Source organism: Stegastes partitus, unplaced genomic scaffold (assembly GCF_000690725.1).
Source record: "Stegastes partitus isolate 25-593 unplaced genomic scaffold, Stegastes_partitus-1.0.2 Scaffold8, whole genome shotgun sequence".
NCBI classification, from domain to species: Eukaryota; Metazoa; Chordata; class Actinopteri; family Pomacentridae; genus Stegastes; species Stegastes partitus.
This window is the reverse complement of record NW_007577739.1, coordinates 1,442,101-1,470,018: the sequence shown is the minus strand read 5'-3', so window position 1 is coordinate 1,470,018 and position 27,918 is coordinate 1,442,101. Positions and strand designations below refer to the sequence as shown.

Here is a 27,918-nt window from a genome sequence, read left to right as displayed (position 1 = left end):
TAGATTGCTCTACTTTTCCTGAGGGTAAACTTTACTTCAGTGGCTTTTAAAGAAAGCTCACAGCCCTCATATTCCAAATGTTCTCCTCTTTTTTTTTTTTTTCCTTTCCCCACTGTTATATGCTGTTAAATGACTGAAATTTCATGTAACTTCTGTGGCTGCATACAGTATGTGAATACTGTATGTGCAGTTGATTGAATGAGTGTCTGTGTATCTCTCTGTCTTTTTTTTTTTTTTTTTTGCCTTTTCCTTTTCTCACCAGATCTGGGACAGTCCATATTTTACACAACCACATGCCTCCTGCCCTTTCTCAGTGATGATATTCTCAGCACTTTGCCCTATACTATGATCTCCACTTTAGCCACATTTCCCCCTTTCCTCCACAAAGACATCATTGAGTACCTGAGCACCTCTTTCCTCCCCATGGCTATATGTGAGTATCACTGAATATCCATCTATGTGGTGGTATAACTACTGAATAATGAAAGTAAAGCAAATACCATATTCTGTGCATTTATTACGGCGATAAACAGAATGCGTGATTGTGTTTATGTGCAGTGGGCTCCACTCGGAGGGAGGGGGGCGTCCCAGCCTACGTCAATCTGTCCGCCTCGTCGATGCTCATGATTGCGATGCAGTACACATCAAATCCAGGTAAACTGTTCTCAAATCATGCATTTAAATATAACTCCAGTAGCTGCTCTGTATCTAATCTGGCCTCTGCTTCCTTTCTAGTTTATCACTGTCAGCTGCTGGAGTGTCTAATGAAGCACAAACAAGAAGTGTGGAAGGTATTTCCTCTTTACATACGTAACGCAGACATAAGGTCCTCTGTGTAAAGCGCAAGTTGCATTTTGAATTATTATGTGTCCGGCTTGCTTGCTTTTCTGTCTAAACACCAACTACAAAGCTAGCAGACCATTAGTTTAGCAGCAAGACTAGAGGAAACCACCGGCACTCCTGACTAATTTACACCGTAGAAAATCCAAAGCACGACATAAAAACTCACCCAGAATAACCCTAAAACTGCTTCTTCTTGTTTTTACGTTGCATGCAAGCTCGTTTTTTCCATTTCAGGTCTTTTTTTTTCTTACACAGACACGCAATGAGTTAAAGAAACTCGAAAATAAGTGTTTTTCCATCACTTTTTTCACTCCTTTGACTGTAAAACTGACAATATAAAGCATCATAGTAGTTTTAAAGCAACATATAGTCTACAAAATGGACGCAGTAGAAATTATATTGGTGTAAAGACTTTCAACTACTTGCCTTCCAGTTGCTAATATTCAAATATCCTCAAATGTCTCCTAACTTCATGCACGTTTACTGTCTGCAGGACCTGCTTTATGTCATATCCTATGGTCCATCCCAAGTAAAACCTCCAGCTGTGCAGATGCTGTTTCACTACTGGCCCAACCTGAAGCCCCCAGGAGCCATCAGTGAATACCGAGGGCTGCAGTACACAGGTCAGAATCTCCTAACGCCACATCTGCTGCTTTATCTGTCCTTGAACCGACCCAAGGTTTAACCCACCAACCATTTTGTTTTTCTCTCCGTCTCTTTTCCAGCCTGGAATCCCATCCACTGTCAACATATCGAGTGCCACAACGCCATCAATAAACCCGCTGTCAAGGTGACTACAGTCTTCAAAATACATTAAACAAGCCGACATCCCCGTGCCTTGTTACTGTAATAGGATAGACTGTGTTTTCGGTCTGTATTCCGAAGGTTGTTCCCTTGAGAAGTTTGTCGGGAATACGCGGGGCCTGAGCCAGGCTGCCGGGTTCAACCGCGCCTGTAACCGCGTTTTCTTTTGCGAGCCCCTCGGTAAATTAATCAGCGCGTTGCCTGTGCAGCCGCGTGAGAGGGGTAATGATATCAGTTTCTATGCTACTTTACACCAGTCTCTGCTGCTCTGCTAAATCAGCGCGGCCTGCCTTTACTCAAGTGTGCTCAAAACTGACAAATAGAGTAAGAACAGGAGCACGGACAGGGGTTTGGATTTCAATTACCAGGAGCAGGGAGGGGGTATGGGGGGGAGGGGGCCTTAATTGGAAGCGGTGACCCCGTGCAGCCCTTGAGGATAGGGTGGCATCAAGTGAGCACAGTAAATTACAGTGCACCATCTGAACATTGAGGCCAGGAGCATTTGTGTTTCGAGCAGGGCCAGGCACAGGTTGTAGGAGAAGGGGAGTGCGACATATGCACGCAGCCATCCACGCAGAGGCGTGGGGAGGCAGGTAAAGGCGTCACGTGACTTCTGTGGGAAGGCCACGGTGCAGCATGATGCCCCGAGATAGGACACATAGAAAACGCAAGCTTCAGGTGATGTAGTGTATTCCAAGGAACTGTGCAAAAATGATTAGACGGAGGAGGGTTTAGAAAAGCTGAGAGGTTAGAAACTCCTCTGTTTGCTGAATGGACGGTAGTTTAAATTTATGGCTTCTAGTGATTCTCATGTGAAAGCTCTTTATTTATATAACGTTCAGTTTGACTTTAATCAAACAGAAAACAGAACTGCAATAAAGTTAAACGTCTGAAAAGTGACTGTAATGAATAGCTTCAGTATTTGGTTACCCAGGAAGCAGGGAACGTTCCCACAACGTCGGCTAACATTACGTACAAGTTCTCATAATGTCTGAAAGAAAACATCTTAATCTGAGACTGTTTGAAGGATATTTATCATTCCAAATAACGCTCCTATGAGGTTAAAAATGAACTGCGACAGAACGTTTTAACATTCAGAGGATGTTTGAAAAATGTGGTCAGATTATGTTACGAGACAACGAAAAAAAAAAGGAACAAACCAACGTTCAAAATATGTTTGCAAGACGTTATGGAGGCCTCAGAAGACAGGATGTGTATGAACCTTCCTGTAATTCAATATATTAACAATGGTGGAACATTTTGCCTGCAATGTTTTGGGGGTGTTCTCTAGAAACGTTCCCACAATGTTACATGACAACTAAGGAAGGACGCTCTGTATGCAACATTTGAAAAATGTTATAAGAACATTTTTAGAGCATATTTAATCATAGTTTTAAGAAGAACATTCTGGGAACTGAAAGAAAACTTAAAATGTTACTAGAACTTTGCAGAACTTTCTCAGAACATTTTCAGAACAGTACAATCCTAGCTGAATACAAGAATGTGTTTGCTGTTTATGCTCATTATAGTTTTGGCAATTGCTAATTCCCTTTTATTGATCAATGTTGTGGATTTATGAAAGTCATTATGACATGAATTATTAAGGTTTAAATTGTAGAACACTGTTTTGAAATATTTGTGCCCTTTTGGTCGTAAATGACAAAACTAATTGCACCAATAATGTTATATTTTAAAGCATAATGTTCAATCATTTTCACAGCAGAAATGGTCGTTTGCATCAAAATAAATGTTCATCTCTGACGTACCACTTCCATGTACTCACTCTACCTGTGCTACCTTTGCAGATGTGCATAGATCCCACTCTTTCCGTTGCCCTGGGAGACAAGCCCCCTCCTCTTTATATATGCGAGGAGTGCAGCCAGAGGATAGCAGGGTATGCATCTGTTTCACCTCCTCTCTCCATCCCTCACTTCTCCCCCTCCTTCAGCGAGATGCCATTCCAAACATACATCACCTACTGCCTGCCTCATTATTCCACTCTTTAACCCAGGGGAAATACATTGCCATGGTTACGTAATTCCCTCGCGCCAATAATGAGATCATCATCATCATCACAAAACCGAGCATCCACTGGTGTCTCTTTCCTCCAGCACGTAGGATACTGTAATTGCATGGCTCTGCAGGTTTTGTATAGAGGGGAGATGTTTTGTGTTCCTGTGTGTACACAAGGTGGGATTGTGTGTAGAGGCTCTGAGGAGCGTTTTGCCTATAAATCATGTGTTGTTTAAACGTTTTGTCTTTGACCTTTCCAGAGATCATGCTGAGTGGCTTGTTGATGTACTCCTGCCCCAAGGTGAGCATTCACAACCAAACAGGTGTTTGAGTTAAAATATTCATGAATTTCAGTCTGTAGTCCATACCACACAAAAAAGACAGATATTTACTCCTATGCTGTTTGATACTGAAGGTTTTCTGAGCTCATATTTTTAAGAGCATCTTCCTAATTCACTGTGGAAAAAGGGAAAAAGAGAGATTTTGGTCGTGGATTGATTCATTTTATATATTAACACACATTGCATAGAATTAGTTCTTTGCTGCTATGAGTTGTTTTGACATGTAAAAGCTGCTGCACTGTATGGACAGGTTCTTTATATCATTTTGCAAAAGATGCTTCTATTATCTGCGCATTCTTTCTCATTATTGTTCCTTTTTCTTTGCAGCAGAGATATCTGCTATTTGTCAAAAGAAGGTAAGCTGTTTACAACATTAACCACACCAGTGTTGCTCTTCATGTTCTCAGTGATCCATCCCATTACAGAGTGAAATCACATCGGATCTTATCCAACGATGTTCTATATTCGGAGCGGTCTAACCTTTGCAGTCATTTGTTGTCATTACTTATTAACTTCACTTCTTCTCTGGAATAATAAAACTCTGCTTTAAACTTCCACTAAAAAGAGGCCTAAAAAAAAAATCATATTTTTATCATCAAAAAATAAAAACATAATGAGTCTGCTAACCTTTGAAAATATTTCATGAGATATATTTCAACTGTGATCCATAGCGGGGTCATTTATTTATGAATCTGAAGTGTTTTCTCCGCTGAGTAGTCCATCCACCGAAGCAGAGCCTCGGCAAAGGCCAAATCTTTCCCAATGAAGCCGCTGGGGCGTGATGTTTGTTTGCTGTTGCTGAACGCACAGCTAAGGGCGCAAGTGCTCCCCGCTGGTTTCCAGGGAGACACTGGGAAAACTGAGAGCCGGATGATCTCAGGTATTCCCGTCAGGCCGAGCAGCCGCCCAGGGTTGTCCATCCAAACAGCTGGCCTTCATCCCCGTTTGTCCGGCGGTTTATAATCCACAACCCCCCACCTTTCCGAACCGGCTTTGTCACAGTCGTTGCAGAAAGCTCTTTAAACTGCCACCTGGATTTACCCCAGCTCTGCCATTATTAACATCACTTTTCATCTGAGAATAGCTACTTATAAATACACCATGATACCCAAGATAGGGCGAACTGTAAAAAAAACATCAGTGGCATCAGAGTGGCGTTGTGTTTTTTTGTGTGTTGTTGAAAGCGAAGTGGGTGAATGAGAGAGCTCTCCGTCAGAGGACAGATATGTTAATTTGATAGGGGGGCAATGCATCCCTCTAATGGCACAAGATTAGAGGCTGATCAGATTAGGATGGCTCTCTAGTGCCATGCTTTTTATTTTTAGAAACCTGAGACACCGTGGGGACACGTAAAGACTTTGTCTATCGCTGTACATGTGGACAGATCATCATCTCCAAACAAATGCATATTGCAGAGGGCGATATTCATTGTCGGAGCAGTTTGTTGCTTTGGAAGCTTGGATATAGGTGTATTTTTAGAGGCTTGTCATCTGGCGTTATTGGCTGATTCGCTGTATTTGTTGCATGTTTTTATTTGCCTGCATCCGAGAATAGAAACAAACTGATTTCTCCTCCTCCTCCTCCTCCTCCTCCTCCTTCTCCCTTCGTTTCTTGCCTTGGTGCTGTAGAACTGTAGCTCTCATGTAAGAAGGGCTGTGGTCACCTGCTTCTCAGCTGGCTGCTGCGGGCGCCATGGCAACCGGCCTGTCCGCTACTGCAAGCGTTGCCATGTCAACCACCACAGCAGCGAGGTGGGGGCTGCGGCGGAGACCCATCTGTACCAGACCTCGCCCCCTCCCATCAACACCCGGGAGTGTGGAGCGGAGGAGCTGGTGTGCACCGTGGAAGCCGTGATAAGGTAGATCCACGCAGCCGCAGACACCCGGCATATGGCTGCGGTTCTTCAAAGCACACGTCAACACCAGCGCCGTGCATAGGCAACAATACGGCACCGATTTGGATTTAGATTTTTATGTGGTGTAATCTCTATTTCTCTCGCACAATATGCCGCTGTTATGTCGCTGTGTATCCTCGCTTATCCCTCTCATCCCCTCTATATCCGAGCAGCCTTCTGAAGGAGGCGGAAATACATGCAGAGCAGCGTGAGTTTGAGCTGAACAGGCGTCGTCAGATGGGCCTGTCTGCCTCCCACCACTCTCTGGACAACATCGAGTTTGATAACAAGGAGGACGACCAGCACGACCAGCGCCTCCTCAGTCAGTTTGGCATCTGGTTCCTGGTGTGTAATCACAATCTGGTGCCGCGTCTGTCAATAACAGGAGAGCGGAGCGATAAGACTGTGTGCAGTACGTGGCCCTCTTATCGCTGCTCTGCTGAAAGTTGCTTTGTTCTTGCTCGCAGGTGAGCCTGTGCACCCCCAATGAGAACACGCCCACAGAGAGTCTGGCCCGGCTGGTCAGCATGGTCTTCCAGTGGTTTCACTCCACCGCCTACATGATGGATGATGAAGTTGGAAGTCTGGTGGAGAAGCTGAAGCCTCAGTTTGTCACAAAGTGGCTGAAGACAGTGTGTGAAGTGCGCTTTGATGTCATGGTCATGTGTCTGCTGCCTAAACCTGTAGAGTTCGCCAGGGTAAGGTTAACACCCAGGTTACCTCAGCATTAAAGTATGAGAGACATGACATTCATCAGGGTGACATCGTTACATCTTAATGCCTGTTGCATTGTGCAACAGCTATGAATAAAATGACATGGAACCAGGATTTCAGGTTAATTAGAATTTTTCAGGACATATGATCTAATCCAGGCCACTTTTCCTCAGGTGGGAGGTTACTGGGACAAATCATGTAGCACGGTGACACAGCTGAAGGAGGGCCTGAACCGGATCCTGTGTCTGATTCCTTACAATGTCATCAGTCAGCCACTGTGGGAGTGTTTCATGCCTGAGTGGCTCGAGGCCATTCGCACCGAGGTGCCCGACAACCAGCTCAAAGAGTTCCGGGAAGTGCTCAGGTACATCCATCTCCTCGGACTGTTTACATAGCCGCATGTAATGAGCGGCGCAAACAGAACAAACAGGAGCGAGGAAGGAAGTGTGACATTAAATTAAAAGCCCTTGTTCCAAGCTTAAGTCATTAACCACAGACTCCATATCAAGTGTTTAAAGTTTCATGCTACTGTTGGTCTTCCATCCGTGCATCATTCTGGAAAATATACGCATAAATGAGACCATCAATCGAAGAACAAATAGAGCAGAGGCAGTGTCAGGACAGTAAATCTGCACCACGACAACACAGCATTAGAAATAGAAGGAGTAAACTGAACATCTCTGATTGTGTAACAGTATCAGAAGATGTATTTTTGCCTGAATCCGTTCACACACACCTCTTATTCTGCTCCCTTCCTACAGTAAGATGTTTGATATCGAGCTGTGCCCGCTGCCCTTCTCTATGGAGGAAATGTTCGGCTTCATCAGCTGCAGATTCTCCGGCTACCCGGCGTCGGTGCAGGAGCAGGCTCTGCTGTGGCTGCATGTAAGAACGCACGCACACACAAAAACACAGCGTCCTGCGGTTCTGTCCACAGTGAGTGTGAATTGAACAGGTTGTCATAGAGTGTGAGAGTCTGGGCAGGGGCCCTGCTGAATATGGATCTGGGTCACAGAATGAGACTGAAAGAGATATGAAGGAGTTTGCCTTTCATCCCATATGCACTCACAGCTTGCTGCCCTGTATACATGGATCAATTTCAAGTTTTCTGTCACAACTGTGATCAAGAGATTGCATTCATTTAGCCTCCGTAAATAGGTCATACTCACATCAGACAGAGAAGTGGTGCCGAGTTCCACATCCTCCTGCATGTGTTGTGTTATTATCATGTAGGCAACATGTTTAGATTGTGTCACTGTGCTGCCACTTCACCGAAATCACAGAAAAACTTGCTTCTACTTGACATCTTTGCTGATAGCTAGCCTTGCATGTTGCTTTTTGTATTATTAGCCATCGATTTCAACATATCCATCAATAGATAAGAGGTGATTTAACTACCTCCACTAGTTTAAAAAAAACAAATTCACGTGCATTGAACTGTAAGTAGCAGATTTATTGTGAGTGGATTCTTTATATTTTTGTGTGTGTGTGTTGTTGGGACGCAGGTGCTGTCAGAGCTGGACATCGTGGTGCCTCTTCAGCTGCTGATTGGGATGTTCTCGGACGGAGTGAACTCTCTGAAGGAACTGGCCAATCAGAGAAAGGCTCGCGCTTCAGATTTGACAGGCAACACTGGCGCTCGCAGGGTGAGGACGACCACGATGCCAAAAGTAGTCACAGAGAATAAACGATATGACAGAGCCGTTCTCATTTAAAAAAAAAAAACCCATATCATTCTTAGCTCTCATTTGCAGCAAGCAAGGAAATGGAGTGTATTCCCTGCAGAAAGCGACGCCTCACTGTGCTCACATCATCACCTAAATAGATGTGATCACACCTTTGGGTCATATTTTGTGCTTGGTGTTCTGTCAGATGCCTGTTTGGGATTCGTGTGTACACATTCCCACTCTTCGTCTATTTTCTGCTATTCATTGGGATACGTTGCCATGGTAACTGCCAATATCTAAATATAGCCCTCATAAAAGAGCTTAATTGAACTTGACTGTGATGTGGATTTATCAGTGAGATTTATAGCCTCGCAACTCCGCACTTGAGCCATATTAACTGCTTTGCTAAAAGCTTTGTTGTCTTAAGGTGAGACACGTATTTTTAGTTTACGTCGTGATGTTCTCTCTCCTTAAAGGTGAGTGTGGTGTCAGACCCTGGACGCCGTGGGCAGCACAACACCCTCAGCCCCTTCCCCAGCCCCTTCAGGAGCCCGTTCCGCAGCCCCCTGCGCTGCAGCCCTTTTAAAAACCTGGGCCACGCCACCGGCCACTGCGCCCTGGATCTGGACTGTGACGACGACGACATGAACCTCGGCTGCTTCATCCTCATGTTTGACCTCATCCTAAAGCAGGTGACGATTAGTACGGGAGGGAAAACATTTCAATACAAACACAACACCACTACTGTTAGAACGTACATGATAATTTAAAGCAAGTCTTGTTAATTCATATGGAGAAAAGTGACACACACACACACAATGCAATGACAATAAAGCCCACAGGTGGGATCTGGAGATTTGTGCGTCGTGCTCTACTTTTTGCTCCTCTGTTTTTACGTTCTTCTCCCTCCGCTGTCCCAGATGGAGCTCCAGGATGACGGTGTGATGCTGGGTCTAGACAGCAGCCTGGGGAAGGATATCGTGGGCATCATCAACAACGTCTTTCAGGCCCCGTGGGGGGGCTCGCACACCTGCCAGAAGGATGAGAAGGCCCTAGAGTGCAGCCTGTGCCAATCCAGCATCCTGTGCTACCAGCTGGGCTGTGAGCTCCTGGAGAGGCTGACCCCCCGAGAAGAGATACGCCTGGTGGTAAGACTCACAGCGTGCAGTTTTATGCACTAAATATAAATTAACCCTGTGCATTAAGCAGGTCTCCTCCACATCACACAGTGCCAAAAACACCACTGTGTGTCACTGTTGTCGTAGTTTCAGAAAACATACAGAATCCCAAACTCTGTCTCTCTTTGCAAGCAATTCTAAAAAGACTTACCAAGTAAAATAAAGCTTTAGCAGTATTACTGATGTTTATTTTTGCTGTGCAGGAGCCCACAGACACTTTGGAGGAAACCTTGATCGCTCCTCCACCAGATTTCTCCCTCGGGACGGAGAATGGAAGTGAGGAAGGAGACAACCCGAGCGGCACGCAAACTGACAACCCCACCGAAAACCCGTCTCCTGATAACGCATGTGTGTTTCACTTCTGTTTGATTTTGAATTACACACATGATTTTATGTGACCTTCCCTGTCATGAAGACTCCTTAAAGGGATGCTTGGACATTTTAGGAAGTATGCCTATGTGCTTTAGCTGAGGTAAATAGATAAATGAACCTCACTGTTTACAGGTCAGGTGAATATTTACAGAAAAATACACGTATTCTGTTTCTTGCTTGGAGTTAATCAGAGGAGCAGTTTGACACTAATCACAGCAATGAAGTAATCAGGCACATAAACCCCTAGAAAATGAAAAAATTGTCTTTTAATTAGTGAGATACTGTAGTGCCAGAATAGTTTTTTTTCCCATTTATTTCCACTCTTTATGCTACGTGCTCTGACAAAGCTCAAAATAACTCTATAATTTTCTTCCTTCCAGCCATGAAGAATAACTCTGATAAGAAGTTCTCCTACCAGCAGCTCCCTGTGTCTTTACAGCTCATATACACCATCCTGCAGGTATTTGTTCTAAATAACTGAATATTAAGCTGAGGTAGGCATCTATAGGGGGGTTCATTAGGATGATAAAAAAAAATCCATAATAATCTTTAAGACTCCTGCACCTCCTCTTGGCTCGTTTTAGAAAATCTAGGCAGGAGACTTTAGCCAATCAGGGTTTTTTTCACCCCAGATCAGGTGAGATAATATAAAGAACATCAAAGATAATAGGTGTTGGTGGCTGAACAGGTTAACCAGAGGACTTTCATTTAAAAAACAAAACTGGGGTTTGACTAAGACTGAGGACAGAGCGGGTAAAGCTGCAACAGAAGGGCTGCACTTTCATTTTCTGGCATATTTTTTGTCTTTCCCAGATTTAAAACCGAGGCACGAATACACCAGAGGCGTTTAAAAATGTTTCTTGTGATTTATCGGAGTGTACATGTGGCACCCTGTGAGTCACGCATCTCCTCTGCATTGTCAGGAAATGTCCAAGTTTGAGGAGCCTGACATCTTGTTCAACATGCTGAACTGCCTGAAGATCCTGTGTCTCCACGGAGAGTGTTTATACCTCGCCCGTAAGGATCACCCCCAGTTCCTGGCCTACATCCAGGAGAAGATGCTCATCCCGAGGTGCGTGCAGTCAACTCTCCTCACGCAGAGAAAGGGAACATATTTAGGGGAATGTTTGTTTGCTGATGTCGCCAGCTCCTTCTGAGTCTGTTGTGTCGTTGTTGTTGTTGTTGTTGTTGTTTCAGCCTGTGGTCGATGTTGAAGTCAGAGTTTTGCCAGCTGGCCTCCCTGGCTGTGCCTCAGCTTCTCCATGCCTTGTCTCTGTCCCACGGGGCAGACATCTTCTGGAACCTCATCAACACAAACTTCAACAGCAAAGACTGGAAAATACGATTCGAAGCTGGTGAGATGGAGCAAAATTAGTTAGATTGTGTATCCGACGTATGATTTGATTTGATTTTTTAAATAATTTGTCTTTGTGTCGTAAATGAGTGAGCCGGTACAGGGAGAGCCCCCCCGTCCTGCTTATATAATAAGCTTCCTAAACCGCTGCCTGCCTGCCCACATCTCCCCCTTGTGTTGCCATGGTTACCGTGTGGCTCAAACAGGCGGCAAAGAGGAGTTGTGGGATTAATAAGGTTTTTCTCGCCTTGTGATTGGCAGAGAGGAGCGGTGCGACCTTGAGACGGAAGCAGAGGACGCGTCCTCTGACTTGATTTATGGATATAAGACTCGGCCGAGAAATGACATCACAGAAGCCTTAGATACCCTGTAAATATTTTTAATAGGGTGTAAACTTAATATCCTACTGTGTATAGAAAGAAATCCTAAAATAAACTCAGGTTTTTGGTCTTTCCGTTCAGTAAAACGATTCGTCACAATGTCAGTGTGATCTGTGTCACGACTATGAGCACTTCTAATGTTTATACTCAAATTTACTTTTAGTGTTGAAGCACACGTTTGCAGAAAAATGGGCACAAATCATACAAAATAATCTAATTTAATGAAACCAAAAAGCACTCACTTGCACAGTCGCACACTCTCTCCAACACTGACACCTAGCGGTCAGCACCGGCTGCTACCCATCAGCCCAGAGTGGGTGAGGGTTTATGGATTTCCAAATAAAGCCTCTATTTTTAGAGTCTAATCTGAGTCATGATAAATAAATCCACCAATTACTGAGAGGGTCTTTTTGCATTGTGATTTTATGGCTCATTGGCAAAGAGGATGTTGGACATTGTGTTGGCAGCATGTGTCTGCAAATGTAATCTGGTGAAGACAATAACTTGTAAATGTTCAACGATAGAAGCTAAGACGCATTTTTGCTTCTGTGAGTCCGAGTATTACATTTAGATTCACAGAAGTAATCTTCATGTTTTTAAATCTGTTGTTGAATGACACACAGAACAGATGTTATGTGGTTTCATCTTAACAAACGAAATGCACATTATTAAACAAATGCATTACACAAGGACAGTCATGTTGGCATAGACAGCAGCCAAGTAATGCATGACCTTATCTTAATGATCCTCATCTATGACCTCATGCCTGGTTCTGTTTATTAAATCATGATAATTATATCAGGACATCTGGCAGCTCGGTTGCCTCTTGTTCGTACTTGTTTTCTCTCTGTGTCGCTGCCGATGATTCATTTTCGCTCCTTATTCTCGTGAAATCCTCCCAGTCGAGAAGGTAGCGGTGCTGTGTCGGTTCCTGGACATCGGCGCGGTGACAAAAAACCACTTGCTGAAATACGCCCTGGCCCACGCCTTCTGCTGCTTCCTGGCGTCCGTGGAGGACGTGAACCCGGCCGTGGCCACCAGGGCGAGGCTGCTGCTGGACACCATCAAGAGGCCGGCCCTGCAGGTGAACCGCACACACACACAGCTGCACAGATTAGTCACATGTAGGAGACGTGGGCGCAGAAGCCGTTGTGGGATCTTAAAGAAGCTACAGCTGGTGTGTTTACTGTCATGTGTGTGACAAAATGTTTGTTATTGACGGGTTTACAGAAGGAGCACAGACATTTTTGTCCTCAGTAGGAGTGAATATCTTGAATATAACAATAGACTTTGGCTTTGTCTGTGAAACTACGTCTTATTGAAACATCAGGTAAACGTTAAAGGAAGAACCTCCAGACTGATCAACAGCTTCATGCCACCAGCTGTCAGAATGCTGAACTGCTGATCCTGATATGCAAACATGTCTTTATTTAAATTGCTTTAAGTGACTGGATCCTGAAGAAACACTCCCTCATCTTGCCTGTACTGCTGTGGATGTACAGCAACATGACAATAAACTGGATTTGATTTGTAGCACAAACCTGTGAGATTAAAAGCAAATCCAGAATCCACTGGCAGCAAAGATGGTCTCTACTTTAATTGCAAAAATGTTTTTCTACTGACATAATATCAGTGAAATATGAATAATAATCTGTGCAATTTTTTCATTCATGAAAGAATCTGCGCAATAATGTTATTTATTTCTATTTTTATATTACATTTCCTAAATACATGCACTATCTTTGCTGCTGAAACAATGCAAATTTACCCACTGTGGGATTAATAGAATTAGAATTAGAAAAAACTTCATTAATCCCTTCGGTACAAGACCTCAGGGAAATTGCTACACCAAAAAACAACACAACACCAACATAAAATCAGCAACAAAACAACAGCATTCAAAATTCAAATCAAATCAAATCAGCATTCAAATTCAGCACACAGTACACAGATACATGTAACATATTGCACAGGCTAATAAAGGCTCATCTTATCTTATATTGCAGAAAGTTATGTGCTATCACGTCACGCTGTGTACTTCTGTTTGTGTGCATCTTGCAGGGCTTGTGTCTGTGTCTGGATTTCCAGTTCGACACCGTGGTGAGGGATCGGCCCGTCATCCTCAGCAAACTCCTGCTGCTGCACTTTCTGAAGAAAGACATTCCTGCTCTGAGCTGGGAGTTCTTCGTCAACCGCTTTGAAACATTATCTCTGGAGGCTCAGTTACACCTGGACTGCAACAAGGAGTTTCCTTTCCCAACTAGTACGTAGTAGCTGCCATGTCCCCGTTCACGTTTTCACACCTGCAACAAGAGAAGCAAGCAAATTAAGCTTGTAAATCTCTTTTTTTTTGGCAGCAATCACAGCCGTACGGACCAACGTAGCTAACCTCAGTGATGCGGCCATGTGGAAGATACGACGGGCCCGGTTTGCCAGGAATCGGCAGAAGAGTGTTCGATCCCTCCGTGACAGCGTGAAGGGAGATCCGTCAGAGTCTAAACGGGCGTTTTCACTCCCCGAGTCGCTGAGCAACCGACTTCGTGAGTAGCAGAGATCAGCCAGTCTGAATCTAAGCCGCTCATTCGATCAGTGGTCAAATACTGCTTGCAAATAAGTGCCTCATATGTACAGAACAGAGAAGACCCATTCACGTGTCCCAAAGTCAAATTAAAGCCCCCTTTTTTTGGAAAACCACCTGGAGTTGTCTTTTATGTCAGAACATGCTGCCTAATTTGAGCTCCTTGTGGACGAGATAAACCCCTTTTTCTTTTTGCAAATACTATTTGACCAACGTCTGGTTCCATTTTCCTAATGTTTCTCTCCTCACTTGTCTGTTCTCGACACTCATTTGACCTAAATGTCTAACTACTGCTTTGTGTAAAAAGGAGGAAGTCCCTGTCATGTCATTCACTTTATCTCTGTCTCCGCACAGAAGGCTGTCTGAGTTTCTGGGACAAGTTGCTTGTCTCGGCCTTGAACCATGATGGGGTTTTGGAGATTTGACCCTAAATCATGATAACACCTGGATTTCATGCTGTTTTGAGGCCTGATAGTGTGTTTTTTTTGTGTGTATGTATGTTTGTGTGATCACGAAGCTCAGACATGTGTCCTGTGCCACCTCACCTCTGCCCTCTCCTAAATTGTGTTCTTCATATGTGGTTTTTAGCTCTAAGGCTTTCGAGGCAAGAGCACTCTGCCCCGACACTGGGAGATATGATAGAGAAAGTCCTGCCAGGTAAATAACAATCCAGGTCTGAAACATGCAGTATGACTCTTCATGATCACATCACATGGGAGGAAACGTACAGTACGACTAGCAGTAAGACTAACAATGATAAAAACAAACACAACAGTCAGTGCTTTTTTGTCAAACTGATTTGGAAAGAATGACACTTTTCTAGCAGCTAGCAGGTCGTGTCTATTTGTGTTTACCCCATTTACACGTTCCATTAAAGCATTTCCCTGTTTACTGCATGATGATGTCTCCCACCTCTCCGGACAGAGAAGTGGACGGCTGACTCCCCCACCCCTCTGTGCTGTCACCCCCTCCTCTTCTCTCTCTGCTGCTGCTCTCTCCCCCATTTTCCTTCCCCATCTTCTTCCCCCTGTCTGCAGCGCGTTTCCTCCCGAACTTTAACCCTGACGCTTCAGCCCCTCTTGCAGGCCAGACCCCTTCCCCCGAGGACGACACCATCATCAGGGACCTGCTCCCCGAGGACGCCGGCATCGACCACCAGACGGTTCACCAGCTCATCATGGTGCTCATGAAGTTCATGGCCAAAGACCAGAGCAGCGCCGAGGCCGACATCGGCAGCGCCAAAGCTTTCAACACGGTGAAGCGCCACCTGTACGTGCTGCTGGGTTACGACCAGCAGGAGGGCTGCTTCATGATCGCGCCGCAGAAGATGCGCACCTCCACCTGCTTCAACGCCTTCATCGCCGGCATCGCACAGGTGACTCACGTGGGATCTTGTTTTTGCTGCATATGTTTGCACGGTGGCTCAGTGGTTAGCACTGTCGCCTCGCAGCTGGAAGGTCACCGGTTTGCATCCTGGTGAGGACACCCGGGATCTTTCTGTGTGGAGTCTCCATGTTCTCCCTGTGCAGCGTGGGTTCTCTCCGGGTTCTCCGGCTTCCTCCCACAAACATGCTGAGGTTAATTGGTGATTGTAAATTGTCGGTAGGTGTGAATGTGAGTGTGCTTGGTTGTCTGTCTCTAAGTGCAGCCCTGTGATAGACTGGTTACCTGTCCAGGTGAACCTGCCTTCGCCCTGAGTCAGTTGGGATAGACTCCAGCCCCCCATGACCCCAGTGAGGATTAAGGTGTAGACATGATGGATGGTTTGTGGTGAGGGAGTGTAGCAGCACATTATACCTGAATTTAACTGTTGTTTCCTCCAGGTGATGGACTACAACATCGGTTTAGGGAAGCAGCTGCTCCCCCTGGTGGTCCAGGTGTTGAAGTACTGCACGTGTCCCCAGTTGAGGCACTATTTTCAGCAGCCGCCCCGTTGCTCCCTGTGGGCCCTGAGGCCACACATCCGGCAGATGTGGCTCAAAGCTCTGCTAGTCATCCTCTATAAGGTACTTTAATATTACTAGCAAGGGATTTAATTAGAGGAATGATTAGTCACTCGGCTTTCAGGATAACATTACCTCTAAATCTAAATCTTACTGTGACATATTTCTTATCATATCTTATCGTATATATTTCCATTTTTTCTGCCCTATAGTACCCTTATAGAGACATGGATGGCAGTAAAGTGGTGCTCCATCTGATCCACATCACCATCAACACACTGAATGCGCAGTACCACAGCTGTCGACCCCACGCCACAGCAGGACCGCTGTACAGCGACAACTCCAACATGAGCCGCTACAGCGAGAAAGAAAAAGGTGAAGAGAAATGTTGTTTATCTCAACAGCAGGCTTCTATAATGGCAACAAATAAGTAAAGATGCTCATATATACTCAGTGAGTGCAATAATCCTGAGATGCTCCATTAAAACGGTCGCTGAGACTAACTATCTGCTATATTTGTTGTGAAGTATGTGCTGCAATTTGTTCGTATAAATGAGGATTGCATTTTGGAAGAAGCTAAATTGCTGTTTCATTTATATATTTTATTGATCATAATAGCAAAACAGGATGGAAGTGCTCCATGAATGCGGAGCTGATGTTAATTTTCCATATTTTTTCTCCATATTAGAAGAGGACAGTGTGTTCGATGAGTCAGACGTCCATGACACGCCGACGGGTGCCGCTAACAAGGAGTCACAGACCTTCTTTGCCCGCCTGAAGAGGATCGGCGGCAGCAAGTCTGTGAAGTACCAGCCGGTGGAGCTGAATGCCAAGAAAAGTAAGAAGCAGAGGCTTTCAAAATCAAGTGATTGAATCTTTTTTTCCCCCAGCAGAACGTTTTCGTGATTGCAGGAGGCGTGTTGCTTTCACTGCAGTAAACGCTCGTTTTGCTTCTGTGTATCAGGTGAAATTGAGCTGTCAGAGTACCGAGAAGCCAGCGCCCTTCAGGACAGCATCCTGCACTGTGTGAGGGAGGAGAGCACCAGGAAAAAACGGCTACAGGCCATGCACAAGCAGAAGTCCCTGGACATTTCCAACACAGACTCCATCCTTTTCAGCCTGGACGAGCATCGGCGTAAGTCCTGCATCGACCGCTGTGACCTGCAGGCCCCCCCCGTGGTCCTGCCTCCGTCCTCGGCCACATCCCACAGCAGGCATCACATTAAAGGATCCTCCGATGGCTCTTCCTTTCGGGTGGAGGGCATCGATCCGGTGGACCGGCGGGGCTCTCGAGGCGGGCAGTCCGACATCTCCAAGCCTGTCATCCCAGAAGTCCGCCTCAGCTGCATGGAGACCTTCGAGGACAAACAGGATCAGGGGTCTTTCGGCGGATCCACGCAGGGGAAGGACGACCAAGACCTCATTGACCTCTCCTCCGACTGCACCTCCATACCAGAGAAACACTCGCTGCTCTCCATGTCCGACAGCGACTCCTTGGTGTTCGAACCGCTGCCTCCTCTGAGGATCGTGGAGAGCGACGAGGAGTTCGACCTCAACACCATCATCGGCTCCAAATTCAACGGCAGTCCGAAGATCTCAGCTTCGCCTGCGAGCAGCAACACTTTGCGATTGTCTCCAGTGGTTCAGGTGAGTGTTGAGGACTGTTCCAGCGACAAGAAGACCTCTGACCTTCTGGAGGGAGAGAAGGGGTCTCACAAAGCATTGATGGAAAAGAAGTTTGACCGGGTGACTCACAGCACCTCTCTGGAGCTCCCCGACCGACCGGAGAACATCTGCCACGAAAGTCCGATGACCCTGAAGCAGAAGAGAGACCTGCTGAGGAAAACCCCGCACGTCCCTGACACCTCGCTAGACGACACATATGTGACACCTGAAGAGGTGAGGATTGGGATGGGACCCGGAACGAGTCCCTCCGGCAGGACTATCTTCCTGGACATCCCGGAAGACCGAGCAGAGCCTCTGTCCTCGCCAGAGAAAAGCAACAACAGCAACGACGAAGAGGAGGACGGAGACGACGAGGAGGAAGACGACATGGGCGACGAAGCGGACAGCGACGCCAAAAATGACAACGCGGACGACAACGACGAAGCCGAGTTCAAAATCCAAATCGTTCCCAGACAGCGTAAGCAGAGGAAGATCGCTGTGAGCGCCATCCAGAGAGAATACCTGGACATCTCGTTCAACACCTTCGACAAGCTGAGCGGTGAGCCGACCACAGAGGCAGGTAAGGAGGACGGACAGAAAGACATCCTACAGGAGAGGTTGAACAAATTGGTCCTCTTTAGAGATCTGGTTATGCTGGTTTGTCGTGGAAATTTTCACTTTTACTCCTGTGCTGCTCAGAAGTTGTGTTGTTCCCTAAACCCCAAAACTCAGCAGCAGGTTTGAAAAGTACGTCGTCTTTTAAAAAATCAACAAAATGACATCATTTATTAGACCCAGCAAATGCAAAAATAGGAAAAATCTAAATATTATCAAGTTTCCAACAACCTCTGAACTAATTATGTGGAATGTGCAGTTCATTTGGGAAAATTAGCTGAATCTAAGTTTCAAGTTGTGATATTTTGCCTAAATTACTTCATTTTGCACATCTCATTTAACAAAAAATTCAAAAAAATTGAGGATTTGCACCAGACTGTAAAAAACAAAAAAAACAAATCTGAGCTCCTACAAATCCTAGACTGAGTTTTCAGGTGAGCTACAGGAACAGAGAGGAGACAACAATAGAGAATAAAAAGAAAATTAATGCAGCATGGCTGAGAGATAGGAGGAGGAGGAGCAAGTTGTTCAAAGAGTCAGCACGGTGAAATACCTTCTTCGAGTTGAAGTGCAGAGCAGATTGATAAATGTCTAGCTTGTAGAGATTATAAAAAGGTAAACGGTTAATGCATGTGGAGCCTCCATTTATTTTTAATATAACAATGTTAGACAAGTTGATTCAAGGTTCTTCAATTTTTGCAACGTAAATAATCCAAGAAATTCAACTTTCAATCTCTTTAATAGATATCCAAGGTCCTGTTGGAAGTGTAGGACTTTATATTGCAGGAAAAATGAACCTAAAATGATTTTTAAAAAAGTAAAAACACTCAGAAACTACTTGGAGTTTAGCAAGTTAAGGGAATCTCTAAATCACTTTTTGTACCAGGGTGGTCAAAACATCATATCTTATCAGTTTTAACTAAACTCAGAGAATAATAGCCCAATAATTACAAATCTGTACACAAAAACATGCCACGGTTTATGTTCCTGACGAATGGTTTTGTTTTTCTGACTCTCTCACATTAACTGTCCTTCACTGAAGCTGACCGTGATGCTGCATTTAGTGAACAATCTAAACTTGTGTGACCGTGAACCCAACTTTTAAGAGTCAGCTCGTCATTCCAACCTTGATTTTATCTGAAACTTTCACTATACTTTACCTGAATTCTTTCTTTATTATTTCTAAATGTCACGTCCCTCTGTGCTGAGGCTTTGCAGTTCTTTGTTCACTTCGCACCATCAAAATGAATCAAATTAAAAATGGGTGTGAAACTTTCATTATCCAAAAAAAGTGACTCAATATTCTAATTTTCCATTTGTGTGTTTTGTGCTTGCGGCTCGGACGCACCCAGGAGAGTCTACAGCCTCCCAACCGCACTGTGTTTTATATATAGCACATAATTCATAGACCTTAATAAAAATGCTATAGAAATATATTGTCTACAACATTATTATAATATTGCTGGGGAGGCACGCTCAAAAAGGTATTTTGAGGCTCTTTTGTTTAATCTGAACAGCAACAATAATAAGAATACGTCGGCTGTGAGTAATATTCACATATATCTCCAAAGCCTCCCAAATGAGGTGGCTGTTAAATTACTTCACAGCCAGAGCACGACACAGAAATGCAAAATAAGATTATTAAGTCCTTTTGTTGTTTTTGTGGAGCAGCAACCCAAATGCAAACAATTAAATATTCAACTCATTTGTAAAATAACGAAAGAAAAAAAAAAGGGGATAATGAATGATAATGATTTTAGACCCATTTTTCATTTGGTGCGTTTTCTTGAGCAGAGAACTGGGTCGTGTTTTGTTCCTTTTTCTGTCTCCTGTTTTTCTCTGTATTGCATCTTTCTGTATGAATATATGGATTCAGTCTTATCATTATTTTACCATCAGAGTAACATTACATTATCAGCGGGCGCTCTACGCCCTCGGCTCTTTACCCTTCTAACCACTCCAGCTTCGTACGGTCCTCCGTTGTGCATGTGTTCACTTTTTCCATTATACAAACACTTCAGCTACGAGTGAGTCAAAGGTGAAACGGGGGGACACTTTAAACTAATTTATAGGTAGAAAGCAGGGCAGGATTTTATTGTATATCATCCCTTTTTTCTTCTGAATCACACCGATGTACCAAAGCACTAAACTTCACATAACGAGCTGCATTTAAATTAGCACTAAATGCACCGTAGCTGTTCTGATAGTAAACCCCCCTGTGGGGCCATTTTTATTTATGATTATCGTTGGATAATAAATAATGTCCTGGCATAGGATGGCATATATTCTGATGCCCATCGTTGCCTTGCAGATCACAAAGTTATGTCTACCTTGGAAAAGCCACGAGAATCTGCGTCAGCTCCAACTCTCGAAGCTGCTATGCCTGAAACGAGCCATCGTTCTTCAGTGTCAAGTAGGATCTGAATACTTTGCTACTCAATCTCCTCACCAGTTTCATCAGAATTGGGTTTTTCTTTTGGTTTTCATAAGAAAGGCCTTTATTTTATGCATTTTTTTCATTACATTTTTCTCTACTTTTAGCCCCTTTATACCAGATTTTTTGGAAATATGTCATAAATATCACACATCTTATCCAGGAGATCACTAAAACTTAAAAAAACACAGAGGAAAAAACACCATCTAATGTTTTATTAATTCATTTCCTAATTAGTTTCACTCTAAACTCTTGTTCTAATAGTTTCGTTCCTCAGAGGACTGGGCTGAATGTTTGAGTTCTGATACGATATAAGTGACACTCACCATCTCTTCTCACCTGTCTTCCCCCATTTTCATGAAACTGTGCACACGCTCGCTGCTGCCAACGCTGAAACGAGTTTAACAGACTCTTAAGCCTGTTTTCTGTGTCTGCCCTTTAGCTCAGTACCGTCAGGTGAAACGAGGCTCTCTGGGAGCTCTGACCATGAGTCAGCTCATGAAGAGACAGCTGGAGCACCAGTCCAGCGCACCGCACAACATCTGCACGTGGGAGACGGGTCAGTCACGTCTCTCTGCTCCATACAGAGCCGTTGAGCAGATACATCGACGTAGAGGGGAAACAAAGAGAGACTTAATGAGCATTAAATGAATAAATAACGAATAAATAGCAAACCAGCAAAAGGGAGTGTTCTGATAAATGCCCCATAGTTGCTAACAAAGACATTTTGAATAGCTGCATTATGGCTAAATTTTAGACAAATATGTTCTGTACATGTGGCGACAGTTGTTTATTGTCTAACCGATCGTCTTCCTTGCCAGGTCCTACAAAAACCAGCCTTCTCTCAGCACCAAGCACAGTCAGCATGTTCGTCCCTGCGCCCGAGGAGTTCATAGACGAGCAGCCGACCACCATGTCCGACCGGTGAATAAATCAGCCTCTAACTAAACCCGTCTATCATCCTAATGCCTAATCTGACCTGGTGTGTTTTTGCGTGGCCTCCCAGGTGTCGGGACTGTGCGGCCGTCCTGGAGGAGTACGACGAGGAGACCCTCGGCCTCGCCGTTGTAGTCCTCTCCATGTTCATCCACCTCAGTCCTGATTTGGCCGCCCCTATGCTCCTCGACATCATGCAGTCTGTGGGCAGGTACAGCAGCAACCGTCCCTGCAATCTCCATCCACACAGCACTTCAGCGTTAAATGAAGTTTCATAACTCACTCTTAGCGCTCATGCATAATTCATCTCCGAGTCCTAATCCGCCGCTTTGACTTCTTTCAGGTTGGCATCTAGTGCCAATTTTTCTGGACAAGCTGAGAGGTACGGGACATTAAAGCCTTTACTCCACATATTCACTGTGCCTATACATGAGTTTGATAATATATATGTGAAGTGTGACCGCCTGTCTAACATTCTCCCTGTGATGTTGTGCAGTATGTTGATTCCAGGGAATGTAGCAGGTGTAGCCAAGCAGTTCCTGCGCTGTATGTTTCACCAACTGGCTCCTAACGGCATCTTGCCCCAACTCTTTCAGAGCAACATCAAAGGTCTGCTTGAATAACTCCAAAATCCGTGTAATGTGTGAAATGCAGCATTTCTGTAGAGACTTACAGCATGCCTTAGCTGCTCGTGTCTGTGTTCTGATCTTATTACGATCAGGTTTATGGTTTCTAACCAACACTAGATGCACATTTTATTTACTGTAAGCGTGCAGCCTCTTTCTTCTTTTTTCTTTATGTCCCTTTCCCTTTTCTTTGCAGATGGAAGTTTCCTGCGAACGCTGGCCTCCTCGCTGATAGATTTCAATGAGCTGAGTTCTGTGGCTGCTCTCAACATGCTGCTGGAGGTGGGATGTTGCTTCATGTATGTGTGCTGAGTCATTCCACCAGCAGGAGGAGCTCTTGTCAAAGCCAAAGCTCGTGTGCATCCAGCTACATGTTCAGCAGAAGCCCATCTAAAACAACAAACCATCAGTGCATTTCAAGAAACCTGCCTCACATTGCACCACTGTACCAGATTATTGTTGCTGTTACGCCAAATAAGCAGCACAGACCGCTGATGCTTGAGCTCATCCGAGCAGTCATCTGCACTTCAGTGTCCCCGATCCCCTGTTCCCATCATGAGCACTGTGATTGATCAGGACTGAATGATCAGTTAAATGGAAATATCGTCGCTTATAGAATTTCATTATATAACCCTGTTATGGTTTATGCCTCTGTGCCCTCCAGGGCTTGAACAACAAAAAGAGCCTGCCAGCAGGGGGCACAATGCTGCACTGCCTGGACAACATCGCCACCTTCATGGAGGCTCTCCCCATGGACTCTCCTAGCAACCTGTGGACGACCATCTGCAACCAGTTCCAGACCTTCCTCACGAAACTGCCCTCTGTGCTTCCTCTGAAGGTAGATATCAACTCTTCCGTTCACTTAGTCATGGCCTGATATGGTTTAATGTGATTATGGCTCAGGGAAAAAGCATCCAGCAGTGCCCCTGTCGGGTTCAATACGACGGAGTCTTAAAATTGTAATTGGTTTGACTCTGACGCTTTTAACCTTGGAGGTCAGATTAGGGGTGCTCTCTAATCAATTTATCTCCGCAGACAAATTTTAAAAAACACAAATCCGGGAATATGGCCATGCACCGTGCTATCATGTTTAACTTCTGCACTTTAGAGCGCGCCGGCAGTTGAGATATCTCTCTTTGCAATGTGTGTCTCGTTAGTGCCCCATGGATTCCAGTTTAAGGATTATCATTTGTCTGCTGAAAATCCCAACCACAAATGCAACTCGGGTAAGTTCAAAGCAGAATGTTTCCATATTACATTACAAATTCCAGCCTTTATTATCTAAACTTTTTTCCTCTCGCCATCCCGCAGAGTCTCCTGGAGCCTTTCTCCAAGCTGCTGAGCTTCGTCATCCAGTACGGCATGTTCAGCCTCTCCTACCTTGTAGAGCTCTGTGGACTGTGCTACAAAGCCTTCAACAAGGTACTCCTGACTTACAAGCTTTGCATAAAACCCAGAGAGTTCCTGTGCAGCCTTGAAAGAGTTAAACCTTTTAAACTAATCTGCAGTGTTAAAAATGTTGATCTCCTCTTTGCTGGCCTCACACTCATCACTTTTTTTTTTTTTTTTTTGGTGCTACACCTACTTCCCCGTCTCTCCAGTCAGCCAGAAATGTGGCCATGTGTCACGGATGATTAAGTAGGCAATCAGCCAGTATTGATTAACATGATTAGTTGGTGTGCTAGGGCCGAGGATGTATGTTTCTCAGCGGCTGGCGGAGACAGAGATGGAGCCAGGCCTGTCTGCACTATTCGGCCAGATGGAGCCTCAGTCTTCCACCACTGTCAGCGCTGCATGCTTTATGTCTCCTGCAGTATTGATTTTCTTCACCCTCTTTAATTCCTCACCTTATAATATCCGCATTTCAAAACCCGGAGTTGTGATGAGCAATTGCTGTTGGAACCTGTCCGGTGCAGTTGTTTTTATGGCGAGGTGATGTTTCTGGGAGGGTTTTTTTCAGCCGGTTCGCTTTAGCTTTGGAGGTCAGTTTTTTTAAGGACACGAAGTCGGGCTCTCTACTTTGTCACACCATGCACCATTTGTCACAGCTGCACTGCACTGTGTGGTGGCTGGGCCCTGTAGCTTAAGAACAGCTTTCTGATTTTGCTATTTACCAAACCGACATGCTCCATTAACTTTTAATTACGAGGGCGCCACGTACAGGTATGCGCATTAACGAGCCACGCCGTGAGAAATGTCAGACGCAAGCCCTGCATTGTGCATGAGCAGAAGAGCATGTGCCCGCTCCGAACATAAGCAAACATGACTGCAAAGAGAAAGAGAGAGGCAAACTGGAAGCCAGAAGATGACAGTGTGGTTTGTAAACAGGCAGCTGGGCTTTGTGTGGAAGGGATGAACAAAGAGAGCAGCCTGTCCTCGGGGAGGGAGAAGGCAGCCTGACAGCCTCATCTGAGCTGCCTGGGACTCTGGGAGGAGAGATCTGGACTGGCCTAAATCTACTCCTCGGCTTCACTATTCTCTGTCTCCCTGGCTCCCCTCCCTCCTCTCTCTCGCTGCCTGTCCTTCCCCCTCTATTCAAGCTACGGAGTTTATGCTCTCCTCGCAGCATGAGTAAGGGAGAGTGATAATAGAAAAAGGCAGTCTTGCTGCATCAGTACATTTACTCCACTTTCTATCTCCTCGCATCCAGGAGAGAGATAAGTTCTACATGTCCCGCATTGTGGTGTTAGAGCTTCTGCAGGCTCTCAAGTTCAAGTCTCCTCTTCCTGACACAAACTTGTTACTGCTGGTCCAGGTAAGAAAAAATAAAAATGCAACATCCCAGTTTACAAAAACCACCAAATCACGATTCTAAAACTTCCTGTGTGTGCTTTGCCAGTTTGTCTGTGCAGATATCGGCACGCGGCTAGCAGAATCCACCATCATCCAAAAGCACATGATCTCGACGCTGCCGGGGGTGAGACTTAAATCGCTGTTTGTTGCGATCCTATTAAAACCAGCATCATAAAACAGCAGGACATAAAGATAGACCCAACTGTGATTCTTCCTAAAGGGTAAACTGCTTTTGTTCTCAACAGTGCACAACAGCGGCAATGGAATGCATGAGGCAATACATAAGTGAGCTCCTGGACTTCATTGCAGATATGCACACGCTAACCAAACTTAAAGTAAGTCTTGCTCGTCGTGTGATTGCCACAATATCCAATCATGTATCGAGTCTTTTTCCCCTAATCCAAATCGGTTTCTCAGAGCCATATGAAGGCTTGCTGTCAGCCTCTGCATGAAGACACTTTTGGAGGCAACCTGAAAGTGGGCTTGGCACAAGTCGCAGCCATGGAGATCAGCAAAGGCAATCACCGTGATAACAAAGCTGTGGTCCGTTATCTCCCCTGGCTTTATCATCCGCCATCCACCATGCAACAAGGGTAAGGATGACGAAACGAAGGAGAGCTTAGTGGTGTTTTATTGATCTAAAGGCACAGATCACAGACAGTATACATTTACACGGTAATCTGTAGAATCTTGAAGGCTGTGTTTTTACACTTTGTCTTAGGTTACGGTTAGGGGTCTTGATAGAACTGAAACTTTTAAGGATTGAAAAAAAAACATAAAAACAGCGACATCTTGTAAGAATGAGAGATGTGTGGATAGCAGAAACTGAATTTCAAGCTGATTTGTTAAACCAAATTCCAACTTTCTGTCTCCGCAGGCCAAAAGAGTTTATTGAATGTGTGTCCCACATTCGTCAGCTGTCCTGGCTTCTTCTGGGCTCCCTGACACATTGTGCCCTGCACCAGGGCTCCACCTCCTGCATGCCCATCCCTCTAGACGCCGGCTCCCACATCGCAGATCATCTTATAGTCATCCTCATTGGCTTCCCAGAGCAGTCAAAGGTCTGGCGCCCACAAATCCCTTCCATCGGTCACACCCAGGTTTTTGTTAATATCATCTGTAACCAGCACGGCGACCTTTTTCAGTTTCGGTCTTGATCTTTGTCCCCAGACGTCGGTGCTGCACATGTGCTCCCTGTTCCACGCCTTCATGTTCGCCCAGCTGTGGACCATCTACTGTGAGCAGGCGGCTGCTGCTCCATCCCTGCAGAACCAGAACCAGACAGAGTTTTCCTCCAGCGCCATCCTCACAGGACTGGAGTTCTGGAGTCGGGTTACACCCAGCATCCTGCAGCTCATGGCCCACAACAAAGTGGTGAGTGCCTCTGCCGGATCCTTTTCAAACAGGGAATATGGTAATACGGTGTGTTTGTTCAGTAATGCCTGTTTTTTGTTACATCATGAGGAAACAGTGACTGTGTTGGATGTGTATTTTCCTCTCAGATGGTGGAGATGGTGTGTCTTCATGTCATTAGTTTGATGGAAGCTCTGCAGGAGTGCAACTCAACTATCTTTGTTAAGGTTTGCTATGACTTTAGTTTCTTTACGCATCGACAATATACGGTCACCGTAACATGTCACCTCATACTCACACATCTTTACTCTTTCTTTTAGTTGATTCCGATGTGGCTACCCATGATTCAGTCAAACCTTAAGGTAAGGCTTTAAAAAAGGCTTTTGTGTTTGTATTTGCATCTAACTGCCGACTCTTTAGATGAATGCAGACTGAAACAGCCTTTTCCTCCTTCCTTCATCAGCATCTGTCTGCGGGGCTCCAGTTGCGTCTCCAGGCCATCCAGAACAGGGTGAACCGCCAGTGTCTGCAGGGTCAGACATCCGGCGTCCCTCCATTCGCCCTGCGCAAATGGCTGCAGTGTACCCAGTTCAAGATGGCTCAGGTGGAGATCCAGTCGTCCGAGGCTGCCTCACAGTTCTATCCCATGTGACCTGTTCTGTGGTCGCCTCTGGGCCGTCTGGGTCCTTAGACCTGCATGCATCTGCTCTGGCAGAACCCTGAGACCAAAAAAAAAAAAAAGGACTGATGCTGTGTGGGATTTGTTTAAACTGAATAATTTTCAGCACCTTTAGTATAATACCTGTATATGTACAGTAAATCTATGCTATTTTAAAGTACAAACACTGGAAGTGGTGATTAAAAGGTTTGGTAGGTCTGTGTGGGATAATTGTGTCAGGTGCCTCACTGTTGTTACTCAACAGATTTGAAGTCAGATGATGACTGAAGAGAATTTCTACAGACCCCAGCGAGGGTCTTAAAACAAATGCTTGTTGAATCTTCGATATGCTCACTCTGTGAAATTCATATCCTCTCACTTTTTAAGTTGCTTGGTTGCAAGCTGGATAATAAAAGTACGAGTTTTTCTAAACACTCCGAGACGTTTGTCATTTCACATGAATTGCCGACGCCCTCAAAATTCAAATGTGGCATTTACTGCCCTTTGATGTCCTGACTGATTTGGAAAATGTCCAGTTTACCATAATGCAGATGGCAGGGTGATAAAAATCTGCTCTGTTGCCTGCGCTTCTGGACAAGAAACTGAACCTGAGGTGTCTACGGGAAAAATGACATGACATGCATTAGCCAGCTCCCGTCTGAGATCCTTGTCGGACTGTCAGTCATGCTGCCTTCAGCCATCGGAGCTCAGATCGATCAGAGGCCGATCTGAGTTGCGGCAGCAGCTTTGTAACTCG

At 45.1% G+C, this 27,918-nt stretch overlaps 1 protein-coding gene across 1 annotated transcript; it reads left to right on the top strand.

Annotated features, from left to right (window-relative positions):
- Window positions 1-345: 345 nt before the first annotated feature.
- On the top strand, window positions 346-27,596 carry unc79 (unc-79 homolog, NALCN channel complex subunit). The gene is made up of 46 exons (XM_008284190.1): window positions 346-433; window positions 559-654; window positions 736-791; window positions 1,337-1,466; window positions 1,569-1,633; window positions 3,453-3,541; window positions 3,921-3,961; window positions 4,329-4,357; window positions 5,630-5,859; window positions 6,069-6,240; window positions 6,363-6,593; window positions 6,783-6,973; window positions 7,371-7,494; window positions 8,115-8,255; window positions 8,753-8,968; window positions 9,197-9,424; window positions 9,658-9,802; window positions 10,207-10,286; window positions 10,750-10,898; window positions 11,024-11,181; window positions 12,463-12,644; window positions 13,622-13,823; window positions 13,918-14,100; window positions 15,224-15,513; window positions 15,962-16,144; window positions 16,294-16,456; window positions 17,046-18,326; window positions 20,673-20,774; window positions 21,238-21,354; window positions 21,617-21,719; window positions 21,802-21,942; window positions 22,075-22,113; window positions 22,228-22,340; window positions 22,554-22,639; window positions 23,022-23,195; window positions 23,515-23,583; window positions 23,669-23,779; window positions 25,008-25,112; window positions 25,197-25,274; window positions 25,396-25,485; window positions 25,568-25,743; window positions 26,028-26,211; window positions 26,321-26,524; window positions 26,653-26,730; window positions 26,824-26,865; window positions 26,967-27,596. Exons 1-46 carry the CDS (start codon window positions 346-348, stop codon window positions 27,153-27,155), a joined length of 7,344 nt encoding a protein of 2,447 aa, XP_008282412.1. The 3' UTR covers window positions 27,156-27,596.
- The last annotated feature ends 322 nt before the right edge of the window (window positions 27,597-27,918 follow it).